Below are 25,007 nucleotides of genomic sequence, written 5' to 3' on the forward strand. Positions count from 1 at the left end.
ATGATCTGACGCGTGGACTCAACGATTTCTCCTGACGCGTGAACGGAACTACTAAAATTTTCCCTTTGCCTTGAGAAAGGGGGTATACCACTGTAAACACTAAACACCCATCTCACACAAAAACAAGACGAAATCGGTGCGATCATTATCATTATTATGTTTATATCTTAAATTTATACGGAGTATTTGATTTGATATTTGATACAATTAAATAAATTATTACTAATTACTAATTACTAATTACTTTATTGTTATTGTTTTTTTTTCCTATGTAATTTTGGTGACATAAATTGATTATTTATTTGAATTTGATTAGAGTATTGATTTTGACTGCAGACGGATTGAAAGATGAAGGTTTTTGTGAAAACATTGAAGGGGACTCACTTTGAAATCGAAGTTAAACCTGAAGACACGGTTCGTATTTGTTTCAATTCCGACTGTTTATGTTTTAATTATATCTATCTAATCGTGATGTTTCTATGTCTTATGGATTGTAAATTAGGGTTTCAAGTTACGTGATCTGTATTTTTACTTGATAATGCTTATATTATTAGTGTTTATTGATTTATTGATGATTGATTGGAATTGTATTTTTCTAGGGTTTAAGACTTCAAGTGATACTGCTATTAATCAGGGGAGAAATGGGAATATTATTAATTGCTATTTGCTATATTTATATATATTAGATTTAGTTATTTTAGTTAATTTCATGAAATTGGAATGTGAGTTACGTTGTAAAGGATGGTGTTTTATCTGATAGACAAGCTAGTGATAATCATATTTGACTAATTTCAAAGAAAAATGTTTGATGCTTGCATATTTCGTTTTGCTCTATCGGTATAGGCTAAGTTAAGCTATTTTTGGGGAATTAGACGATTAGTTATATCGTGAATAGCAGTGGAGTCATGGAATTGGTGTTGTAGTGGTCCACAATTCCATCAGTTGGTTACTACAAAAGGCAGTTGCAGTTTCAGTTGTGTATTTGTGTTTTCAAGCATAATTAGTGTGATGATGAGTTGTTATCAGCTGTCTTGCTATATTTGATGTTCGGCCAACAAGTGTTTAGGTAAGTTTATGGTCGAATCTATTCTAGAGAATTACTTTGTTAGCTGAATGTAAATTAGATGAAAGGAAGCCACCTGTTTTTATCTTAATGTATGCGTTCTTTTTGTGTTTGCTACTATAGAATATAAAATATAAAATTAGTTAAATTGTTCTAATATTCAAATAAAATTGGAATATGAAACCTTGTCCGGAAATTGTTAACCTGCTAATGAGGTACTTGTCACAATGATCAAACATGTTCCTTGTTGGGGGGTATGTATTATTGCCTTTTTTGGGATGAATTGATCTGGTCCATGAATGATTGTCTTAGCTCGTACCGTTATGAAATATGGATATGTTTCTAAATTAGGTCGTGAAACTTCTTAAAAATTTGGCCCGTTTAGGAAATAAAAAATGACTGATGTGAACTTAGTAGTTACGTTTCATTCAAAAGAAAAGAGGTCACTTAGTTGGTAGTTGACAACTTTGTGTTTGGAAATTTACTCGAGACCTCTTTGTGTTTGGAAATTTACTTGAGACCTCTTGAAGGAATTAGTTTGTCTTGTTTACGAATTTACGTAATCTGTTTTTATAGGGTTTGTAAATATACTAAAGAACCAATTTAGCCAACTATTTTTGCGAAATGCCTAATGTTTAATTATTATTTGGAACAAGAAAGAATAGTGGCGAATCTAGGATCGAAACCCAAAGGTGTCCTTTACAATTTGTGTGGCACTTTTGTAACAAGAGCGGCCGTTTAACTTCAAAAAACCATGAATTTTGAAATTATATGTGGTCCTTTCATAAAATCTAGTTAAAATTTAGTGGTGTCCTATACAATTTTGGGTAGTAGTTTGTAGATTAAAATTTAAACTAGTGGTCTCACGGGACCCCATAAGCATGCATATATAGATTCACCATTGAGAAAGAAAGTAGTTTCTGAGATGGGAAGTGGCATATTTGTTGCTGATACGTGACATGTCAAATTTGTTGATGATATATTATATGCCAAATTTGTAATGAGGTCAAGTCATCAAGTAATGGACATCTTTGCTTCTGCAACTAATTATGTGCTTCTGGTAAGCCGTGTTGAGGAAACTTAGCAGATAGACCTGTGATGACTATCAGTTGTTGGCACAATCAGCATAACCACTGATTTGGTTAAAAAAACCATATGGTCCATTATTAAGCTCAAAGTTTACGCTCAAGTAAGCTACATATAGTTTTAAACAGAAGTACACAAATAAGTTATGATACCAAATGTTGTTAGTTATTAAGCCTGAGATTTCATAAACATGCACATATACACTATCTTGTAATATGAAGCTTATGCCACACTTAGTGAATATGTTAGATTCTATCTTGTTTTTTCTTAACATTCTAGCACTATACTGCAAATAACACAAGACGTAGGGATGCCCAATATTCAATTTCAAACCGTTTAATCTTAAAACCGAATTGAATGAAAAGTGAGCGAAAACCAACCTAATTTGAATTTGGTTTTCGGTTTAGTTTCGTTGTTAATTTACAAATCTGAATTTGATTTTCAATTTTACTTATATGAATTCGGTTAAACCCAAAATGTTTTCAAAACCGAAGTAAATTAATAATATATTAAATTATTAATATACATCGACCACAAACCGATTTTAAACCATTTATGGTTAAATTTTATATATTTTTGGTTTTTCGGTTTCAACCGAAACCGAAGTGATTACAAATATGGTTTCTGTTTCGGTTTCAGTTTTGTATTTGACTTCGGTTTCGGTTTTGAATTTGAATTCGGTTTCGGTTTTTGATTCTGCTTCTTAAAATTTCAAGACCGAATAAATAGAAAACTAAACTGAACTGATGAAACACCCATAGCACAGGTTATGTGCTCTTTCTGGATATAAGCAAAACCATTTGGTTATTTGACTACCACCTCAGTACAACTCTCATAATGTTCAATATGTTTGGGTAACATGTATTAGTACGTGACATTAAATGATGCATATCTGTTTGATCCAGGAGGTTGTACGATTTGGGTTTTGGGTTAATTGGGCTGCACCGGTACTTGGGCTGAATTAAAACGTGATGGGCTAGAATTAAAAGGGCAGCCAATTTAAAACAGACTTCCAGCAAGATTTGTTTCTTTATTTTTATTTATTTGATTTCCTTTTATGTTTTAGCTTTTTGTCCAAGCTAGGGTTATATTTCTTTTAGTATTTATATTCTGTTATCCTGCTGGAAAGAACTCAGTTTTTTGATTTTGATTTGATAATAAAAAAAAGGCTGTAGCCTCTTGTTAAAACCGTGATGGTTTTATTTGTCTGCTAAAACCGAGAAGGTTAGCACTATTCTTGTTTAACCGAGAAGGTTAAACTATCTATCTTAGTCTTATTGTTTAGCCACGATCGTCTCTTTACATTAAGTGGTATCAGATTCCAGGCATGGCTAAACAAGTTGAGTTCGAGAGATTGAATCGCAAGATTCAAGATTTGGAAGACATGCAACATCTCTTGCGTAATATAGAGATGAAGCTTGAAAATCTTGACTTTTCAAGAAAGCCTCAACCGGATGACTTTGTTGATTCGGTTGATCAAGTTTTTAATCTGGAATACGTTCCTCAACCTATTGTGGATGAAGATTCCGAAACCATCTATGATATGGATGGTGAGGATGATCATATTTATGATACAGATGGGGAGGAAGAGGAAGATTACAAGTGTGAGGTTCCGGAGAGTACTGACATAAATAAATTCGGCTCTCCAGTTTTTTACACCAACATATATAAAGAAGAAGTTAAGATTTCCTCTTGTGAAGATGAAAAAGTCTCGTTTTGTAAGACACAAGCAGACCTTTTCTTTCCTCCTGATCGTGTGGATGATTTTCCAATTGCTATGCGGATATCGCACAAAGTGATTGATGTAATTACAAAGTTGGAGCTTCCATCCGTGTCTGATCTTGAAACAGCTACCGCAGTTTATAGTATCAGGTTCAGCCCAGATCCTATTTTTCTTACCTCTGAAGTTTCATCAGTTGGCGGATTTTATTCTGTAAACAGACGTGGACATGGACAGGTGTTATTTGCTGCTATTAATGAGTCAACTAATGTTGATATGAAAAACGTTTTAAAAAAAACTCGTGTAGCTCTTAAGGATTCAGGCATTATTGTTGTAGACTCGTCCTCGAGTCTTCTTGAAGAAGGGGAGGATGATGCATATCTGTTTGATCCAGGAGGTTGTACGATTTGGGTTTTGGGTTAATTGGGCTGCACCGGTACTTGGGCTGAATTAAAACGTGATGGGCTAGAATTAAAAGGGCAGCCAATTTAAAACAGACTTCCAGCAAGATTTGTTTCTTTATTTTTATTTATTTGATTTCCTTTTATGTTTTAGCTTTTTGTCCAAGCTAGGGTTATATTTCTTTTAGTATTTATATTCTGTTATCCTGCTGGAAAGAACTCAGTTTTTTGATTTTGATTTGATAATAAAAAAAAGGCTGTAGCCTCTTGTTAAAACCGTGATGGTTTTATTTGTCTGCTAAAACCGAGAAGGTTAGCACTATTCTTGTTTAACCGAGAAGGTTAAACTATCTATCTTAGTCTTATTGTTTAGCCACGATCGTCTCTTTACATTAAGAGATAGATATTTGAAAATAGATATTTGAAACCAAGTGTTAATTTCTTTTTTATTTTTTGTTCTATTGTTTGTATGATTGTGAAAATGTCTAGTGTATTTCAACCTTTGAGTCAGAGGGTGCCCTTTAACATTTTTTCAGTTTACCTCAATTTCTCAGTTTTTTCATGTGTATATATAGAATCTAAACTTTAAGCTGTAGCAAATCACATGAAACAGAATGAAACTTATACATTGTATGAAGGACAGATGTATAAAAGCATGTGGGAGTAGATCCTTTTATAGAAATGTTTAAGATTAGAACATGGTTATAAAATCCCTTGTAATCTCGAATAATTCTCATGTAATTCCATTTTAGAAGCATACCAATTAGATATTCCAAAACCCCTCTGATTAGTCGGTCAATGCTGTCAATGGGTCTAAATCGGATTTAGCTGGTCAAAGTTGGATTTAGTCCATCAGAATCGGTTAAAGTGAAAGTTGATCACGGCATAGCATGAATTAAAATTAGAATGTTAGAGTTCCTGAACAATTATGTTTATGTTTCTAGACATTTATGTTAAGGTTTATGCTTGTTAATATTTATGGTTTTCTTATATCCACACATATACTGTTGAAATATTTTATTTTAATGTATAAAAATATATAATATGATAAATCCATGATTTGGCCAATTAAACTTGTTTACAAGGTTCTGATCGATTAATTTCCGATTAGTTATTGTTAACTTTGGTTTGGAATCTTTTTATCATACTTACAGGGAGTTTTTGTTGAGTACATTAAACATCGAATGTTTGAACCCATAGCAGATCACATGAAATGAAATGAAAGTTATGCATTATACAAAGGTTATATATATGTATAAAAGCATGTGAGAGTAGACAAGGCTAAAATAGACGCGAGATGGAGATGAATCGGTCAGGACTTTGAAAGATCGAGTAGGTTGAAACGGAGTCGAGACGGATGTCGATAGACGTTGACTTCTAAATATATATGTTAAATATAGATATAGATATTTTAAGCTTAAATATTTTAAGCATAAATGATTTACACATACGACATGTGGTGTTAGATTAAATAAAAGTACATGTTTTTAAATGTTTTCTATAATTATTTTGTATTTATTAATTTTTCTTCTAAGGGTACCATGTAAGTTGGTGTTTCTCTAGCTAATTTTTAAACGAGATTGGAGTTTTTGTCAACACTAGAACTAGGCCAGACAAAAAGTCAACTTTTGAGATGCTGACTGACATTGGCCCGATATTTCCCTAGCTTTTAATTTTTTTTAGCGTTGACCGACTAAATAAACGTTTTTGGGCGAAACGAGACGGGCTAGCAACCATACCGACAGAACGGTCGTCACAACCGCCATTTGCAACCATGTCAGTCACCAAACAGACGGAACGGTCGCCACCACGGCTGCCACAACTTTCGTTTGCAACCATGGGAGTAGATCTTTGAAAAGAAATGTTTCGGATTGGAATCTTGTCATCATTCATATTTAAGGGGGAGATTTTGTTGAGCACACTAAACATATCAAATTTAAATGGAAAGTTACTGTTTTTAGGGGTTTTTGTTTGTCGTGACCATAAAGTTGCTAAGGTGTAAGCTGACTTTATTGGTTAGCGGGTGGCATTTAAGATGCTTTAAAGGTCTGACACCGAAAGACCTTTTTTTAGATTAACGAACATAGTTTATGTGCTGATAATGTAGCATGTTGTCCAGCATGTGACAGACTCGCTCAATCCATTTCCAAAAAAGAAGAGATAGCAAACTAAGAGTTGCAATATGAACATTTGATTGTAAAATTCAGGAAGTGGTAAAATATGAACATTCTTTGTTGCTTCTTTTGTGATGGTTATAGTCTTATCAGTTATTCCTTTGCCTGCATGTTCACATGTTCATCTGATCATATGAATATCAAAAAAAAAAAATTACAGCTCCCAAGTGTGACTATAGTGGGAAGTAATCTAGTTGGGTCGCTCGGTGCTTCATGACATTAATGTTTCAAATAAATGACTTCCTTAATGAATGATATGCAAGGTGAAAGTTAGCACCCAAACACTATAAGAATACATTGCATATCAAAACATCAGATGGTTTAGTGCTATCGCTATCTACACAATTTGCTAGGGTTGCAAAAAACGGCAACGATTAAACAACGGTCAACAATGGCAAAAAACGGTCAAAAATCTAAAAAGACGGTCAAGACGGGTCGAGATGTTGGCGCTCCAAAGTCATGATTGTCTCGACCCCGTCTCGCGTCTTTTTCAACCTTGAATTTGCATCTTATAAGCTATGATTGACTAAATTGATAACACATATGCTAATGTTTTTATTCTGACTGAATTGCATCTATGCTTTCTTGTAGTTATTCTTGTACATGTTAAGTTAATGTTTTAATCATTTATCATCAGTTATTCATCTTCATGTTTGTACTAAATTTTCTACCCTAATGACTACTTTGCAAGACTTTGTAAGTTTTTTTTTTATGTTTTTTTTTTTTTTTTAATTTTTTTTTTTCCCTTTTGTATGTAGTGGTAATATGGTGCGCTTTCGTGCAGGTTGCTGACGTGAAGAAAAACATAGAAAGTGTTCAGGGAGATGTATATCCTGCTGCACAACAGATGCTTATTCATCAGGGTAAAGTGCTTAAGGATGGAACTACTTTGGAAGAGAACAAAGTTGCTGAAAATTCTTTTATAGTCATTATGTTATCCAAGGTATAGATAATACTCATCTATCTTTAGACACTTGTTTCTTTAGTTCTTTGTGGTAAATGGCGGCCTGCTACTCGGTCAGTTTGGTGACTAGCCCGTCTCGTTTCGTCAACGTTAAAAAGTCAGGCCAAAGTCGGTCTGAGTTGTATCTGAGTCTGTCAAAGTCAAGGTTGGTCGTAGTTACATCAAATTATTAATTTTTTTTGCTTTTATTTTGCCCCTTATAAAAATACATTTGAAATATTTATGTTTGATATCTTTATGAGAAATATGTATATATGTATATATGTATATGTCGACTGACTAGTCCCCGACTCGACCTACCAGTCATCTCAAACTCCCGACCGACTTGTCCCCTACTCAAGACTTTTCCATCTAGGATGATCGATCCACATCTTTCCTCATAGCCGATCTCCTATGTGCGAAATCTAAGGGACCTTTTCAACCTTGCTTTAGTTTTCTGCGGAGTATTGCTCTACTAATAAATGGCAGAAGTTTTGTTAGGTTTGTTTTGTTGGGAAAGCACTTTTTTTTTTTTTTTGGTGACAAAAAGCATAAATAATTAAATATGGACTCAATCGTCAAAATGATGGAAAGAGTTAGATTTACAAAAGAAGGCTTCTATGCAATTCCCAGAAAGTGAAACAAAAGACCCTCGAAGAGAACAAAGCAATACTATCACAATCCTATAGAAAATAACTTGTTAGAAGCAGATTGAACTATAATCTATACTCGAATTAGTTTCCAAGGATTGGTAGCTCATATATGGAATTGATCAATCAAAAAAGCTATAAAGAAACGACTGCCTACCGACCATTTCCTACAATTTGAGCCCATTTTAATGGGATCCAAATTATCACGCCTGTCACTCAACGATGACCCAAAACTGATATTTGATTCTGAACAATGCTCTTGAGCCATTCTAGACGAGGAGTGTAAACATTGTAACGGCTTTGGAGAGATTAAAGATGTGTTCAACTACCGTGGCTCTCCGAAATTGATTGAAACATACTTCAGTTAGTTTACAATAATCATCCCTCCACGTTGAGAAAAAAACCACCCGAACGACCAACGTAGCTAACTTGCACGCCTATAAATACATTATGTTTCCATATCTCGTTCATCACCGAAACTTGAACTTCTACCACTTTCTTTTCTTTCGCAATACATTGAACTTGAAATTGTGAAACTATTCGTCTACTCTTTAAAGGTAATGACTTCATAGTGTTTTAGTATATGATATAGTCTAATAAGCCAATCTATTAATATTTAGTTTTTTTAGCGACAGCCCTTTGGGCTGTTGTTAAGATGCATAAAATGAAGAAATTTGGTACCAGATTATGAAGACAGAATTGTAAAATTTAAGAACAAGAACTTATTGGAAATCCTTCTCCAATTATAGAAAAACTTATTACAATCATATCATTACATAAAGCAATTATCCCTATTTATAGTTGATTAACCTTGTTCATTAAGCAAGTCTAGAATAATCTAGGATAATCAAGTCTAGAATATATTAGAATAATCAAGGAAGAAACAAAATTGAAAACAATGACGGCTAGCCCACTTGTTCTCCGTTCACACGTTCCACCTCCTCAAATCCATTTGAGATATAATTTCACAAAATAAACCTCTAACTATTACTTTATGTCAAGATTGGTCCAACAATCACCCCCCCCCAATCTTGACCTTGAGTCATCATTTATTTCTTTGAGTCTTCAATCCTTTGAACCCCAAGAATCTCTCTCATTTCAGCAAACTTTAACTTCGGCAATGCTTTTGTAAGAATATCAGCCCGTTGTTGATCTCCACTGATGTATTCAACTTTAATCTTCTCGTTTTCAACACACTCTCGTATGAAATGATACCGTGTGTCGATATGCTTACTTCTTCCATGAAATACTGGATTTTTCATCAATGATATTGCTGACTTATTATCAACTTTGATCACAACTTGTTCTTCTTTTCTTCCAGTTATTTCAGCTAAGAGTCCCCTTAACCATATTGCTTGACAAGCTGCTGCAATAGCAGCCATAAATTCTGCTTCACATGATGATAAGGCCACCGTTTGTTGTTTTTGTGAATTCCAAGCAATTGGTCCATCATCAAAGTAGAACACTAATCCAGTAGTACTCTTTTCATCATCTGGGTCCACCAAGAAGCTGCTGTCGCTAAATTCAAGTAGGTTATTGCTACCATTCCTTCGATAGTGAATACCCAGGTCTACTGTACCTTTCAAGTACCTGAGAGTTTGCTTAACAGCTTGAAGATGAGTAATTTTAGGAGTTTGCATAACCTACTTGCATATCCTACCGAGTATGCAAGATCCGGCCGTGTATGAGTTAAATACCGAAGGCATCCAATTGTTTTTCGGTATTCAGTTGCATCAACACATGTGCTGCCATCATCTTTCATCAACTTCAGACCTGGTCCCATTGGATATTTGGTGGAATTGCACTCCCACATTCCTGCTTCCTTTAGGATTCTCTTAGCATATCTTGATTGATGAATTTTTATTCCATCTATGCCTTGTATTACTTCGAGTCCGAGATAATAAGAAAGTAAGCCCAGATCACTCATCTCGAATTTATCTTCCATTTGCCTTTTGAATTGTTTAATTTTCTCCGGGTTATTACCTGTTACAATCAAATCATCAACATAAATTCCTACCAAAAGTTATCCTTCTTGTGTTCTTTTTGTGTATACAGCTTGTTCAAGCTTACACCTTTGAAATCCATATTCCTTTAGAACTCCATCTAATTTTGTATTCCAAGCACGTGGGGCTTGCTTCAAGCCATAGAGAGCCTTTGACAGTCTGTACACCTTTTGTGACTTCCCCTTTATCACAAAACCTTCCGGTTGAGATACAAAGACTTCTTCCTTGAGGTCACCTTGTAGAAATGCTGTTTTAACATCTAGGTGATGAACATCCCACCCTCTTTGGGCTGCCAAAGCTAGAATAAGTCTAACAGTCTCAAGTCTAGCTACGGGTGCGAATACCTCGTCAAAGTCTACACCATGTGTTTGGATGTAGCCTTTGGCAACTAGCCGTGCTTTATGTCGTGTGACATTTCCTTTTGCATCCCTTTTAATTTTGTATATCCATTTTAGTCCAATAGGTCGGTGTCCTTGTGGTAGATCCATTAACTCCCAAGTATTATTCCTTTCAATGGAAGCTATTTCACCTTCCATAGCTTGCTTCCATTCTTTATGTCTTGTAGCTTCCTTGAAATTTGTTGGTTCTCCTTCGGTAAGAAGAAGATCATATATATCACTTTGATTTTTCCAACCTCGTGGTGGTGTATCATCATATGTCTCCTCTTCTGCCATACATGGATCTGACTCATTGACTGTATCTGTCGGGAGACGAGACAGCATAGGTCCTCGTTGTTTTACTATTATTTCAGGACTGCTAATATCAGAATGGGTTATGCTTTCCTCATTGGTCGATCTTCCTTGACTTGAGGAGTTGCTGCTTTGTGGGCTATATGAGCTACTTGGGCTGCCTGGTTCAGTAGGCCCATTTTCGGAATTTTGATCAGCCGAGACAACTTCACCGGGGTTTATATGTATCACGAATTCTCCTTTGTGATTAGGTTCTTGATTGTATTATACTCCGGAATGCCAATCCCATTTGCGTGCCTCATCAAATTTCACATCTCGACTGATTACTTTTTTCATCTCCTCGGGATCATACATACGATGTGCCTTAGTTCCTGGTTTAGTTCCTAAATAAACCATAGGAATACTTCTGCCATCAAGTTTTTGAAACAGCCCTTTGTTTCCTGCCATATGGTTTGTTGCTCTAGTATCAAAGTACCACATGTTTTCTCTACCATCATGTGACTCGTACTTTGCTGGAAAAACCTTCTTTTCACTTAAATGAATAACTTCCTTCTCGTTTCTTTGATTGGCCACAGACATCAATAGTGCAGGCCTGTCATCATTAGCCACTGGTAGTTCGGTTGATGTAGCTTGAGTCAAATTTGCCTGTTCTCCTTTCTTTCGTGTTGGGCAATCGGATGGGAAGTGTCCAAATGCATCACATCGAAAACACTGCAACTTGGATCGATCTTTAGTTAAACTTTCGGTTGTTTGTCTTCCAGCAGGAAAGTTTTGTCTGCGGCCTGAACCCCTTCCTCGACCACCAAACTGTCCACGACCTCGGCCCCTACCCCGGGTGTCCTGGCCATTCCCTCGACCTCGACCAAAGCTGTTTTCCCTTTTCTTTCTTGAGTCCCTTCCTTCATAGGACAACAGAAGTTGGTCATGGCTGTTATTTGTAGTCTTTAGACTGGTTCGTTCTTCGTAAGCTTTTAGCCTACCCACAACTTCCTGAAATTTCACCGTTTTGAGATCAACCAGTTGTTCGATAGTGGCTGCCATATTTAAGAATTTTTCTGGTATGGCAGTTAATATTTTTCTCGCCAACGTGGTTTCCTCAATGACGGTTCCAAGTGCAGCTGATTTTGAGGCAATTCCAGAAAGTTTTGCTGCAAAATCATCAATTTTTTCGTTATCTTTCATCCTTGCTGCTTCAAATTCAGCTTTAAGAGTTTGAAGCCTAGCCTCCATTACTCGTTCAACTCCAAGGTGATGGGTCTTGATTGCATCCAGATTTCCTTTGCATGGGTGCAACCTGCAACTTGAAGAATCAAGTCTTCAGGTAAAGACTGATACAGATAAGCGATTGCAGCATTATCCTTTTTCTGATCGACATCAGTTCCAGGTTCAATTGATTCCCAGATTCCATGTGCCTTAAAAATTGCTTTGATCCTAAGCGACCAGATGGGATAATTGGTCGCAGTTAGGATAGGGCACTGGAACATAAGATGGCTGGTATCCTTGATTGCATCTGAGGTATTGATAATATCCCCCATGAATCTGGTCTTCGATCGACGCTCGTATTTTTCTGTTTTAGAATCTGGTGATTGATCTAGTCCTTTTGATCAACAACACGATCCCTTTTGTAACTTAGCTCTGATACCAATTGAAGAAATTTGGTACCAGATTATGAAGACAGAATAGTAAAATTTAAGAACAAGAACTTATTGGAAATCCTTCTCCAATTATAGAAAAACTCTTATTACAATCATATCATTACATAAAGCAACTATCCCTATTTATAGTTGATTAACCTTGTTCATTAAGCAAGTCTAGAATAATCTAGGATAATCAAGTCTAGAATATATTAGAATAATCAAGGAAGAAACAAAACTGAAAACAATGACGGCTAACCTACTTGTTCTCTGTTCACACGTTCCACCTCCTCAAATCCATTTGAGATATAATCAAGGAAGTAACTATTACTTTATGTCAAGATTGGTCCAACATAAAAAACTTTTACGTAGCGGTTATGTTGACTTTTAGACGGTGGATATTGAAAATTTACAAATATTTTAAGCATCTTAACGACAACCATAAAAGATGTCGTTAGGAAAATCCTAATATTTATCATGAATGAAACATACAGATGGTGAATGCACAGCAGGACGTAGTTTCATTGATTTGAGTATATCTATGTTTAAATTGCTTATTGTTTTTCTTGGCTTAGGTTCATGGTGAAATGTGAATGCTACTATTGAAATGTATACGTTTTTGGTTCTTATTGTTTTCGTTGGCTTAGTTCCATGGTAAAAGCTACTTTTGAAATGTAATCATATTAATATTTTTATTTTTTTTACTTTATTTTCAATGTTTACAACAGACTAAGGCACCCTCTGGTGAAGGTTCAACAACTCCAACAGCCCCAAAGGTCCTTATTCAACTTTTGATTTAGCTGCATAGCTACGTCTTTATTTTTATTGTTTTTCCTTAAATTTGTTTGTGATATTATAAAGGCACCTCAGACAAGTGTTGCTCCTCCTGCACCAGCTGCTGTCACTCAAGCTGCTCCTCCAGCTGTGACTGAGTAAGCTTAAGCTGCCATGTTTTTGTGCACATATTTTCATCATTAATTTATAATTTATGTCTATTATGTTGGGTCTGAATACAATATATATTATATAATATACTTCCCTATGATTGCAAGCCTGCATCCGTTCCTTCAGCTACTCCAGCTACAGATCCAACATCTACTGTCAATGCTCCGTTAGTATTTCCCCAACATGACGTGATAGTCTCTATTATATAATCTCGCGAGCTTTTATATTTCTTCATGTTTGTGATGGTTGATGATATAGGTCAGAGAATGTATATGATCAAGCCGCATCAAATGTGGTTGCAGGGGGCACGTTGGGAGGCACAATCCAACATCTTCTTGATATGGGCGGTGGGATTTGGGATAGGGATACAGTTGTCCGTGCCCTTCGTGCTGCTTTCAACAACCCAGAAAGAGCTGTCGAGTATCTTTATTCTGTAAGTACTTTAATAATATTCTATTTCTATCTGATTTTCATGTACGTGTTAAAACTAGACTAGCACCATACGTCAAGGTTGGAGAATTCGGATCTCGGGGAGATCTCGTTTGGACTTTTTTAGGGAGATCTCGGCATCTCGGAATTATCTCGGGGAGATCTCGGACGTTGACTTACGTTGACTTTATAGTTTTTTAATAAAAATATACATAAAAACATAAATATATGTGTATTTATATACTTTTTGACGAGATTTTACAAAAATATCCGAAAATAAAAGAGAAAATCTTAGAAATTATGAATTTCACAAGAAAATTTTACAAATTAGCAACAAAATTCGAGAAATCATGGCTTTGACTAAGTTTGACCCCGTTGACCGAGAAATCTCGGGAGATGAACATCTCGTCTCGGTTGCCTTCTAAAAAACGAGATCTCGGGGGAGATCTCGGGAGATTTACAACACTGCCATACGTATATAGTTTACTCCTTATGTTATTTCAGGGTATTCCTGAAGCAGCTGAAGTTCCTCCAGCAGCAGGAGTTTCGCCGGTGCCAGGTGTGCAGGCTGTAAACCCTTCTGCACAACCACCAGTTGTGCCTTCAACTGGACCAAATGCAAATCCTCTAGATTTATTTCCTCAGGTATCTTTTTCTAGTTGTCCATCTGCATAATCTTCAAGGTTGGACAACACACGACCAGGGGAGTAGTCGGTCATTACTGTTTGTATTTTGATCAAGTTTATATCGGTTTTCCGAGTTTTGGCCGTGTTTGACCGAGATTGACCACATTTTTGATTAGTTTTCGAATAATCCCGAGGTTGACAACATTTTGATTAGTTTTCCGAGTAATCCCGAGTTTTGGCCGTGTTTGACCGCTTTTTGACTGAGTATGACCGAGTAATCCATAGTAATCCCGAGTTTTGACCAAGTTTAACTGAATTTGAGTGGGTAATTGAACTGAGTACTCGGACCAATCTCAAAACCGTGAACTCGGCGAGTACTCACCGAGTTATACTGAGTTCTACAACTGTGATAATATGCTCTCGAACATTGTGAAAACTGAATTTATTTCGTGTGGTTTAGGGTCTCCCTGACATGGGTGCGAATGCTCCCGCTGGTGCTGCAGGGAATCTCGATTTCCTTCGTAACAGTCCACAGGTATTTTTAAACACATCTAATATATAGGAAGGATAAAATATAAGTAATTATTTTTGCTTTAATAAATAATGATTTATTTCTTTTTCCAGTTCCAAGCACTTCGAGCCATGGTTCAAGCTAATCCACAAATCTTGCAGGTATCTATTAATTAAATCATTTTTCATGCACATACATATACATATAAAACATACACATTAGTAAAATATGCCGGTGTATGATATTGGTTTACCATATGATGTTGACAGCCTATGCTTCAAGAGCTGGGGAAGCAAAATCCTCATTTGGTGAGACTGATTCAAGAGCATCAGGCTGATTTTCTTCGTTTGATCAATGAGCCTGTTGAAGGCGGAGAGTACGTTCTACTTGTTAATTTATTTATTTATTTATTTCTTTTTGTTTATGTTCATTTATTTACAGTTCTCAATGTTTTTATTTTCAGGAATGCACTTGGAGATCTTGCGGGTGTAATGCCGCAATCTGTGACTGTTACAGAAGAGGAACGTCAGGCTATTGAGCGTGTAAGTCATACCTTGAAATGTAGTAGCTACATTTGAATTTGAGTTTTTTAAATGATACTCAGATTTATAGTAACTTTGATTCTGAATAAGGAGGTAACTGATATTTGTTTCAGCTTGAAGCAATGGGATTCGATAGAACGCTAGTATTAGAGGTGTTCTTCGCGTGCAACAAGAACGAGGAGCTTGCAGCAAATTACCTGTTAGATCACATGCATGAGTTTGAAGACTAATTGTAGTAGTAGTAGTGGTGTCGATAAATGGCGGTTGGCTAATCTACTTTTTATTCCTGTCGTCATTTGTTCTTTTCTGGAACTTTTTTTTTTTTTTTTTTCTCTCTCAGAGTGCTTACACTTGTTGTGGGAAATATGGGGATAGACGAACATTGGATTGTAACCAGAATGTCTCGTCTTTTATTTTAATTGTACATGCTCTGTATTTTGGAACTTTTAACTCTCTTTGTATGACAATAGTGCTGTTGTCGTATTTATAGCACCCGGAGTGGAAGGGTCAGTTACCTTTGGCGACGCCTTTCCCACTCCCCACCCTCGTCTCCAGTTCGTGTCGCTCACTGGTGCGTCGCTTGTGTGATGCAGGTTTCACTATTTTTTTTTATTCTTGCAATGTTAGTTTTTTTTCCCGAACTGTTGGTTTTTTTTTAAACATAAATTTTCACTAAATATATACAAATAAATTGTCATGGGTTTTATTAATAGAGGCCGTGCAATTGATTTGAACTTTCAAGTTTGTAAGCATGATCGAAGGTTGCAACTGGAAGAACAGAATCTTAACAGAAATCAGTTAACATATCATGATTGGTTCATAGTTAACTCAGTTGTGAAAGGATTAGCTTATGATTTGTAGTGTGTTGTAAAGTGTGTGAACGCAATTCTTTCTCCCTTCTTTTCTGTAATCTTTTGTGACTATGTTGGTCATCAATTAAGAAGTCATTTTGTATCAATATTCAAGGTCCGGTTCTTATTTCTAAGGCTTTCAGTTTGATTACAAGAACTCTATTTTTATTAATTCAGGAACTTCATAACAAGTGGTATCACCTGGCCAATTTCAATCAAGTGACCGTCAATGGCTATTACTGGAACCAAAATGAATAAGAAGGTTGCACATGATGCGTTCGATGAAATGTCAACAATGGGAAACTATAAACATATAGGCGCGGTTCAAGAATATTATGAAGCCTTTAGTTCTTTGTTCAAGAATATGAGTTTGGATGAATCATATGTCACTGATATTTTCATTTGGGGGGTTGAAACCAGAAAATTGAGAGTAAAGTTAACATGTTCAAACCTAAAAGCCGTTGTGATGCATATATTTTGGCTAGAGTACAAGAAGATACAATTGGGGTTGTTAAGTGTAGGACTCAATTCTTGTACATTCAGTTTCATGATTCAGGAACTAAATCCTTCGATAATAAATTAATTGGTGATAATGTTGACCAGTTACGTAGTCTACAAAGTCTCATTCCTTTTGATGACACAGTCATGTTTAAAGAAGATGAGTTGGCAAATCAAAATGGTAAGAGTCAAGTGTTACACCTTAATGATGTTGTGAACTATGATGCTGAGTTGGTGGTGATGCAGATTCATGATTCCGTTGACAAGAATGAAACTCAACGATTCAACGAATATGAAATTGATACTGATAAGGCAGAACAACTGTATGAAGAATATGCATTTCAAGAACTTGAGAAGTATGACAAGAAATTGATGGATTAGAAACTGAAAAATTGATGGTTGCCTTGTGGTCCTCTCGGTAAATACATTTTTTATAGAGATCCTTATGCTGCTAATTTTTCTAAAAAAGAAGTTGTTTCTGATATTGTGGTAGAGGGTAGTTGGAATGTTCCTATAGAATGGTTGGATAGATTTAATTTTATATTTGATAACCCTCCACCTATTTTGACCATTGGCAGAGCTGACCTTTGTATATGGAAGACCAAAAATGCTAAAATTGTGCCTTTTACAGTTAAAGCTGTATGGAATGATTTGTATGATGATTTGGTTGATGTTAAATGGGCTAAAGCTAGTTTGGTTTAGCCAATGCATTCCTAGACACTCATTTGTTACTTGGGTTGCATTGCAGTCTAAATTAAAAACTCAGGATAAATACATGGGTGTGGATCATGCATTTGCTCAAGGATGCCCTTTTTGTTTGTCTCAAAAGGATAGCCATAGTCATTTGTTTTTTGAGTGTGCATATCCTAATGAGGTATGGAATGGATTCAAAAGCATAGGCAGATTGGACTTTGCACCTGACACCTGGCCTGACATTGTTGGTTACTTGCAAAATAGGCCGATTAACAAATCCATTTGGAGTATTATTCAAAGATTAATCTTGGGTGCTTGTGTTTATTATGTATGGCAGGAAAGAAATTTGAGATTATTTCGAGGTAAATCTAGGCCTGCTGTGAAATTAATGGAGATTATTAAACAAAATATTTCTTTGAAACTGGCAAGTTTGACTATCAGAAAGTCAATGCAGGCACATTTTGCTTTTGAGCTGTGGAATATGAATGATAAAACTGCCCATGATCATGGTATCAATGATAGTAGATGATATTCTTGTTGGGGAGGTGTGGCAACATAGTGGCCACTGTTCTGATGTTAGTCATCTGTATATGACTATGGATAGCAGTTTGATGATGGTTTGGCTTGGCTACAAATCACTAAGTGTTAGTGGCTATTTGTTGGTGTCTTCAATGGCCCTTCAAATCCCTAACTTAGTGTGTTGGTGGTATAGGTGGTTATTATGATGTTGGTGGTATAGATGGTTATATTGTTGGTGGATTATGTATCTAGTCGACAAGTTTTATGCTGTGGTTAAAGGAGATGTGAAATGGAAATATGTATATGCTTGTGGTAGTACTTTGGAATGGTTGTTTTATATTAACAGGTGCTATAATCTAGATGCTTGGGATGTTAAAGTGGATCAAGTCAGCTGCTTGGATGCTTTCAAGGAATTGAAGATGGCTAGTATAAAAAGTGCTGGCTGTGAAGGATTGAAGAATAGAAGACTTAAAGTGATGATAAGTCATAGTCAACGAAGGTCAAAGATGAAAGCTGTTTTGAAGAATTTGGAATGCTGCAGTGTATTGAAGATCAAAGGTATGAGGTTTTATAAGATATATTTTGTGGTGATTTACTTGCAGGATGGAAGATTAGTTGTTTTGGATTTTGATTGTATTCTTTTTTGGTATTGGTGGATGTTTAGATTAAGGTTTTTTTCTTTTTTCTAGGCATTTTCCAAATGTATAGATTTTGATTTCATAGTATAGGTATTTTTGTTAAAGTGTTTGGGTGGTCACTTCAAAACACCCCACCTTGTACCTTTTTCTTTATGATCTAATAAAATTTTGCCGGGGTACCGTCCCCTTTTTCCAAAAATAATTGATGGAGAAGAATGAAACCTAGTTAGTCGACATATATGATGCTCATAAAGTTGGAATTACGTATAGTAAAAGAACTAAAAAAACTGAATGCCGATGAGCTACCTATGAAAAATTTACAACCCATATTTGGAACTGTTGGGAATCAATTACCTCTTCGATTAGTGGATGAAGATGAGACACTGCCACGATTTATTAGTAGAAAAACCTGAAGGTTTTTCTGGCTTATATATATGTTTGTTATACAAAGAGGCAGCCATGCAATTTCTCAAAAGTGTAATGGATTTTCTCGAACATCAAGACAATGATGTGTTTTATAGGGTATATGATGAAACGGTTATAATTTTTACACTAATTACTACGGGAAATGACTTAAATTTACACTAAAACACAATAGGCAAGTATATATCTATCGTATAGTAATATACTGAGGGTAAATTCTGGGATATCGTTCCAAGGACTCGTTACGTGTCAAATTAGATTTTTATAGTTAATCTTAGTAGTTAATTACTAAGTTACTAATTAGTTTAGGAGGTATTACCGTTTAATGACCGGTTTGTCGATGTGGTTTTCAGATATGAAACTAGTAAATAAAAACGATATTAATATTAAAAAGATACAAATATAATAAAAGGGCTATGTTTATCTAGTCATTATAATACGTAATGTTTGATAATTTTTTTTTTTAAATAATGGGTTAATTTTCTTTATACCAAAAATATTTAATGACTCCACCTAGAGTTCTCTAGCGTGGTAATATAGTCAAAACTACCCAACGCAAGTGTCCTTAACGCCGAAGTCCTAACGACTATAGTTAAATATATCTATAAATAATGATTTACACTATGACGCGGTTTTCACTTCTGTCAACAATCACACCAATTGTCACTGTATATATATAATCCACCCATGTATCAACTTAGTTTATTTAAAATTAATTCGCTTCCGTGTCGGATAAGCGCACAATTATTAATAGACTTTTTTGCTCCGTTAGTCCCTCTATTATACCCAAAATCGTTAACAACGTCCCTTGGTTTCTAATTTGGCATTTCGAATCCTTTGTTTTTTTTAATTTGGCAATCCGCATCCCTCAGTCTAACTTCTGTTAAAATAATCCGTTAACACTTGTCATGTGCATTGCATGTGAGGGTAAAATAGACTTTTTACCCTTCTTCATCTGAATTTGAAGCCTGTACTTTCTCAACTTGTTTTTCCCCAACTTAAAAACCCTAACCGATCAATCCTAAATTAGATGTTTAGATCTAATTTAGGAATTGAGTGCAATGAGGGGTGAATGATGGTGTTGATAATGTTTTTGGGACCTTATGATCGTCTTTCACTTAGATTCAAGTGATCAATCACCACCTCCCGGTCTTGATCGCATTATCTTGGCTTGATTATGATTGATGCTTGGGCGTATTCACAAGCGAACCATAAAACCAGAGCAATTGCACAGAATCAACAACTTAAAATGAGAGGCCAAGATTCCTATTTATAGGTTTAAGATATCTGCGGAATCAATGTTCGCGCATAGTTAACAGATCCACAATGTTTATGCGGGACACCTTCGCAATCTCAAATTATGCGCAGAACCGCAATGTCTTGGCGCGATGCGCAGTTGCTTATTTATCTCTGCGGTTCTATTTGTACTTGTATTTGAATTGCCTTTTGCACTTAAAATATATATATATATATATATATATATATATATATATATATATATATATATATATATATATATATATATGATCACTAACTTCAAAAAAGAAAAAAAGAAAAAAACTAAAACCTAAATCTAAATCAACTAAATCTAATTTATCCAATCTCCAATTCATTTGTTAATTCAATATTAAATGAAAAAACAAACATGAAGTACAGATCTACCATTTCATCAATTCAGAACATCTTCAATAACACCAATCTCTCTCATAATCACCAACAATATCTAACAATTACTAAAGTCGATTAAAATATGGTCAAAAACCGATCACTAGACAACATTATTGAGATTGATAAAGATCTCAAAGCTGCTTGCCCAAATACCCTTCACTCCCCTGTTTTCGTCTTACGAAAATTGCCCAAAATTTACACAAAATTGAAACTAAAATCTATGAGAATCATGAACAAGAAATTGTTGAAAGGCTCTTTAATATGTTGATGATGAGTATAGATCATCAATTGCTGTTTCAATCGCTTTATATGTTTTAAAGTACCCAAATTTGTTTCGGGTCGTAAAAAATCCAAATGGGTCATCGTCAAGTTTAAAATTTGTGAAAAGGGTCGATGAGTTTGCTGTTTCTAACCTTCAAAAAATGAATTAAGTTATAAAAGGTTTAGAAATTTAAGGAATTTGTTGTGTTCCATGGAGTTTGCTGGGTTCATCTTTGGCCCATGCTCTCTCCTATATGATTTTGTATAAATCATGGTTGCTTTGCAAAAAGGAATTTAAGGAATTAAGCTTAAAACTTGTGAAATGGGTCGATGACTATTTGCTTGTAAATTCAATTCAGATTGACAGATTTATCCCATCTCGATAGGTTTAGTTTATAGTTTTTCTTATAAAAAAAATTAGGGTTTGTAATTTGGTGAAGAACACGTTGAGCAAAGTTTAGATTCAGATGGAGGAGAAGATGGATAAAAAGATGATTTTACCCTCACATCCAATGCACATGACAAGTATTAACAGATTATTTTAACAGTACTTAGACGGAGGGATGCGGATTGCCAAATTAAGAAAAACAAAGTATTCGAAAGGCCAAATTAGAAATTAAGGGACGCTGTTAGCGATTTTGGGTATAATATAGAGACCAACGGAGCAAAAAAGTCTTATTAGTATATATAAACAATCCGTTCACCGTGTCCGATCAAACGTATGTGACTATTTATATATATTTTTAATTGTAAATATATATATTAAATTAATGAATTGTCATTCTATTAAACAAATACATACTCCATTAATAATTAATATTTCAATTTTACAAGAATCGTTCTTTTATGTAAACATTAAATAGAAGTATAAATTTAATTAACCCAAACCGTTAGTTTTAATCAAACATTACGATTATTTAGAGTAGATAAACATAGTATTAGTTTAGCTACAAGACATAGGAATAATAAAATAGATACAACTTACAAACATATTCACTTTCATTATCTTTATAACACCTCGCCAAATTCCCATTTAACGGCGTGTTAATCATAGGTCCTGTGACGTCCTCCAGATAGGGCCTAGAAGAATAACGTCACAAAATATATCAAATCACAATTATATAAACGAGAACGACTCTATATGAGACATTTTATTGAGTTTTGCAGCGGAAGATAAATAGATTACATTGTATTTAATGAACAATGCATTAAATGTCTTTAATTGATATGATATGAAATGCATGACTCCAAGCATGGCAAGCAATCATCATCAAAGCAGCAGATATACAGCGGAAGCAATATTTAAGTACTTGAGAATAAACATGCTTAAAAAGTCAACACTAGGTTGAGTGAGTTCATAGGTTTGTCATAAATAATGATTTCAGTAATAGTGTTAGACCACAAGATTTTTGTTCATAAGTTTGGTCTCGCAGGGACCAATTAGTAGATCTCGCAGATCCAAAAGTTATTCATAAAGTTGGTCTCGCAGGGACCAAAAAGTAGATCACGCAGATTCAAAAGTTATTCATAAGTTTGGTCTCACATGGACCAATTAGTAGATCACGCAGATCCAAAAGTTATTCATAAGCTTGGTCTCACATGGACCAATCAGTAGATCACGCAGATCCAAAAGTTATTCATAAGCATGGTCTCGCAGAGACCAATTAGTAGATCACGTAGATTCAAAAGTTGTTCATAGTTTGCCCCAAAGACAAGTTGTGTTTATACTTGTCGGTTAGCGATTTAGTCGGACATAGCCGGGTATAGCATAGTTTAAAGGTTGGTACTTGTGTCTAGCGTGTAAAACAGTTTTAAAAGTTGTGCATGTATTCTCAGCCCAAAAATGTAAAGAGTAAAAGGTAATCAAATAAACTCACGAAAAATCAGTTTTAGTATTTGTATTCATTTCATAAAACAATTATAAAATATTGCATGTATTCTCAGCCCAAAAATGTAAAGAGTAAAAGGGAACTATGAAAAAAAACTCACCTTAAATAGCAGTTGAAGTATTCCTTGAAAGGAATGAAAATAAGTGACCGGGATCTCAACCTAGAGATAGAATGTACGATCAGATATTGTCTAATAGACATAAGTATGGTAACTATACCAATGATAATGGTTTTCTGAAAGAAATTCCATTTTCGGAAAGGTTACTATCTATGGAAATTTTCCACTTTTAGTAACTTTCCAATTATAGAAAGTTTGGGTTATAATCTTTAACAAGACGTTGTACGACAAGCTCAAATCTCGTTGCTATCATACAAGTCACTTGAATGATCAGTTGTTACCGGTTGGCCCAGGATCTCTTGACCAAAATCTATGTTTGGCATTCGAGATCCACAAGCGTCCCATAATGGTACCAAGGATCACCCTAGGCCTTAAGTAGCGTTGAGGTTCATATATAGTGCACGTTATCTTGATTATAACCTTGGTGATAATAACGATAGTAATAATAATTATAATTGAAAATGGAAACATCACTCACGTATCAATATTGTGACTCAATATTGCAGGAAAAAGTACGCAGATGTAACGGACATTACAAATGCTAGGTTGACCTCACGAACAATACCCATAACCTCCATAGCTATAACCTATATGTAACATCCCGCCTTTTTCCATTTACTTTTCCGTTATACTAATATAAAGTCCGTTACATGTTTATAACATCTCCCGTTGATACGCGTTTTAAATTATCCCGTTTAGGTAATTCCCGCACCCGAACGAAAGTTGAGGGACTAAACTTGACAAGGGATCAAACCCTTGACTAGGTCAAAGGGTCAAACCCCTTTCACCCATTCATTATCATCTCCATCTCTCTCTCTTTCTCTCTAGCAAGAACACACACCCATTTACCAAATTCATTCAATCATCATCTAAATTCGATCTAGGAGGCTTACAACAAAATAAACTACATATTTGTGATCCTCTCTTCATCCTCTTCATTTTGGTACCAACTTCATCTCATTTGGGTAACTTTCTAAAATCACTAGATTTTGTGTTCTTGATGTTTTTAACTTATAAAAGTGTTAATTAGTGTCTATGGCTCAAGTCTAACATGAATATATGATTTATATGCTCGATCTCGTTGTTTTAGTGTAACTAGCATGAACTTGAATTTTGGTGTGTTGTTCTTGAATTTAGGATGATCATATGTTGTTAGATGTTAAAAGTTGATGTTTTAATTGTGTTACTAGCATCACTAGCTTCAATTTGATGTGTAGGTTGCCTTAGAAAACAGCATGAACTTGATTATTGATTTTGGTGAATTTGGGTTAGGGTTTGATGAACTTGAAATGGACTTTTGATGCATTGAATGCCATGGATTATTATTGGTAAGTGTTTAGTTGGATTGTATGCTTGATTACCTTCGAAACGGCATATCATTCATGTAAATTGGTTGCCCGAATCATTGAATTGCATTTATGAACTTGTATGCGGTTAATGTTAAGCATTAGATGCGGTTTTGGTTGTTGTAATAGGTAGATTGATTGATGAAATGTGTTTAGTTGTTTTCCTCGTCAAATTACCTTCCCAACGGTATAAGATACTTGTCTTGATTGTTTGCGGATCATAAATGGTGATTGTTTGAAGTTAGGTTCGTGCATAAAACTTAAAAACTGCCAGAATTCTCTGCACAGGTAATGGCGCGGCGCGCCATATACCCGCGCGGCGCGCCAAAGTGGTCTGTCCAACTTTGTCAATTTTCGAATAATGTTTGCTATGCTACGCACCTCCGACTCACATGTAACTTGTTCTAACATGCTCATACATGATTAAAAACCTCAGAAAAATAGTTCGGGACCCGACCCGAACGTGTTGACTTTTTCGTTGACTTTGACCGATCAAAGTTTGACTTTTTTTCAAACTTAACCAAATGATTATGCAACCTTCCTAACTTGTTTATATACTTGTATCTTGCATGAAACTTGACAATTTGATTTCACATGCTACATAATTGAGTCGTAACGAGCCATAGGACTAATTGAACATCTTTGACCTATCGTGTTTACCGTTATTGATACGACCTATTTGTTTAG

The 25,007-nt window shown here is 35.2% G+C and overlaps 1 protein-coding gene across 2 annotated transcripts; it reads left to right on the plus strand.

Moving 5' to 3' along the window:
* Positions 1-113: 113 nt before the first annotated feature.
* Positions 114-15,899, plus strand: LOC139858252 (ubiquitin receptor RAD23d-like). Of its 2 annotated transcripts, XM_071847119.1 has the most exons (12): positions 114-136; positions 337-414; positions 7,229-7,387; positions 13,092-13,139; positions 13,225-13,295; positions 13,567-13,741; positions 14,242-14,382; positions 14,824-14,898; positions 14,988-15,035; positions 15,144-15,250; positions 15,338-15,416; positions 15,530-15,899. In XM_071847119.1, exons 2-12 carry the CDS (start codon positions 349-351, stop codon positions 15,644-15,646), a joined length of 1,086 nt encoding a protein of 361 aa, XP_071703220.1. In that variant the 5' UTR covers positions 114-136; positions 337-348; the 3' UTR covers positions 15,647-15,899. The 2 variants fall into 2 exon arrangements, with proteins under 2 accessions (XP_071703220.1, XP_071703221.1); XM_071847120.1 differs by lacking the exons at positions 13,092-13,139; positions 13,225-13,295 and adding an exon at positions 13,416-13,474.
* Positions 15,900-25,007: the final 9,108 nt, after the last annotated feature.

The sequence above is a fragment of the Rutidosis leptorrhynchoides genome, chromosome 7, assembly GCF_046630445.1.
Source record: "Rutidosis leptorrhynchoides isolate AG116_Rl617_1_P2 chromosome 7, CSIRO_AGI_Rlap_v1, whole genome shotgun sequence".
In the NCBI taxonomy this organism is placed as follows: Eukaryota; Viridiplantae; Streptophyta; class Magnoliopsida; order Asterales; family Asteraceae; genus Rutidosis; species Rutidosis leptorrhynchoides.

Coding starts and splice junctions, on each gene's coding strand:
- LOC139858252 (XM_071847119.1), top strand. CDS start 349: ATGAAGGTTTTTGTGAAAACATTGAAGGGGACTCACTTTGAAATCGAA. Junction 15,036..15,143: donor CTAATCCACAAATCTTGCAG/GTATCTATTAAT, acceptor TGATGTTGACAG/CCTATGCTTCAAGAGCTGGG. Junction 15,251..15,337: donor GAGCCTGTTGAAGGCGGAGA/GTACGTTCTACT, acceptor TTTTATTTTCAG/GAATGCACTTGGAGATCTTG.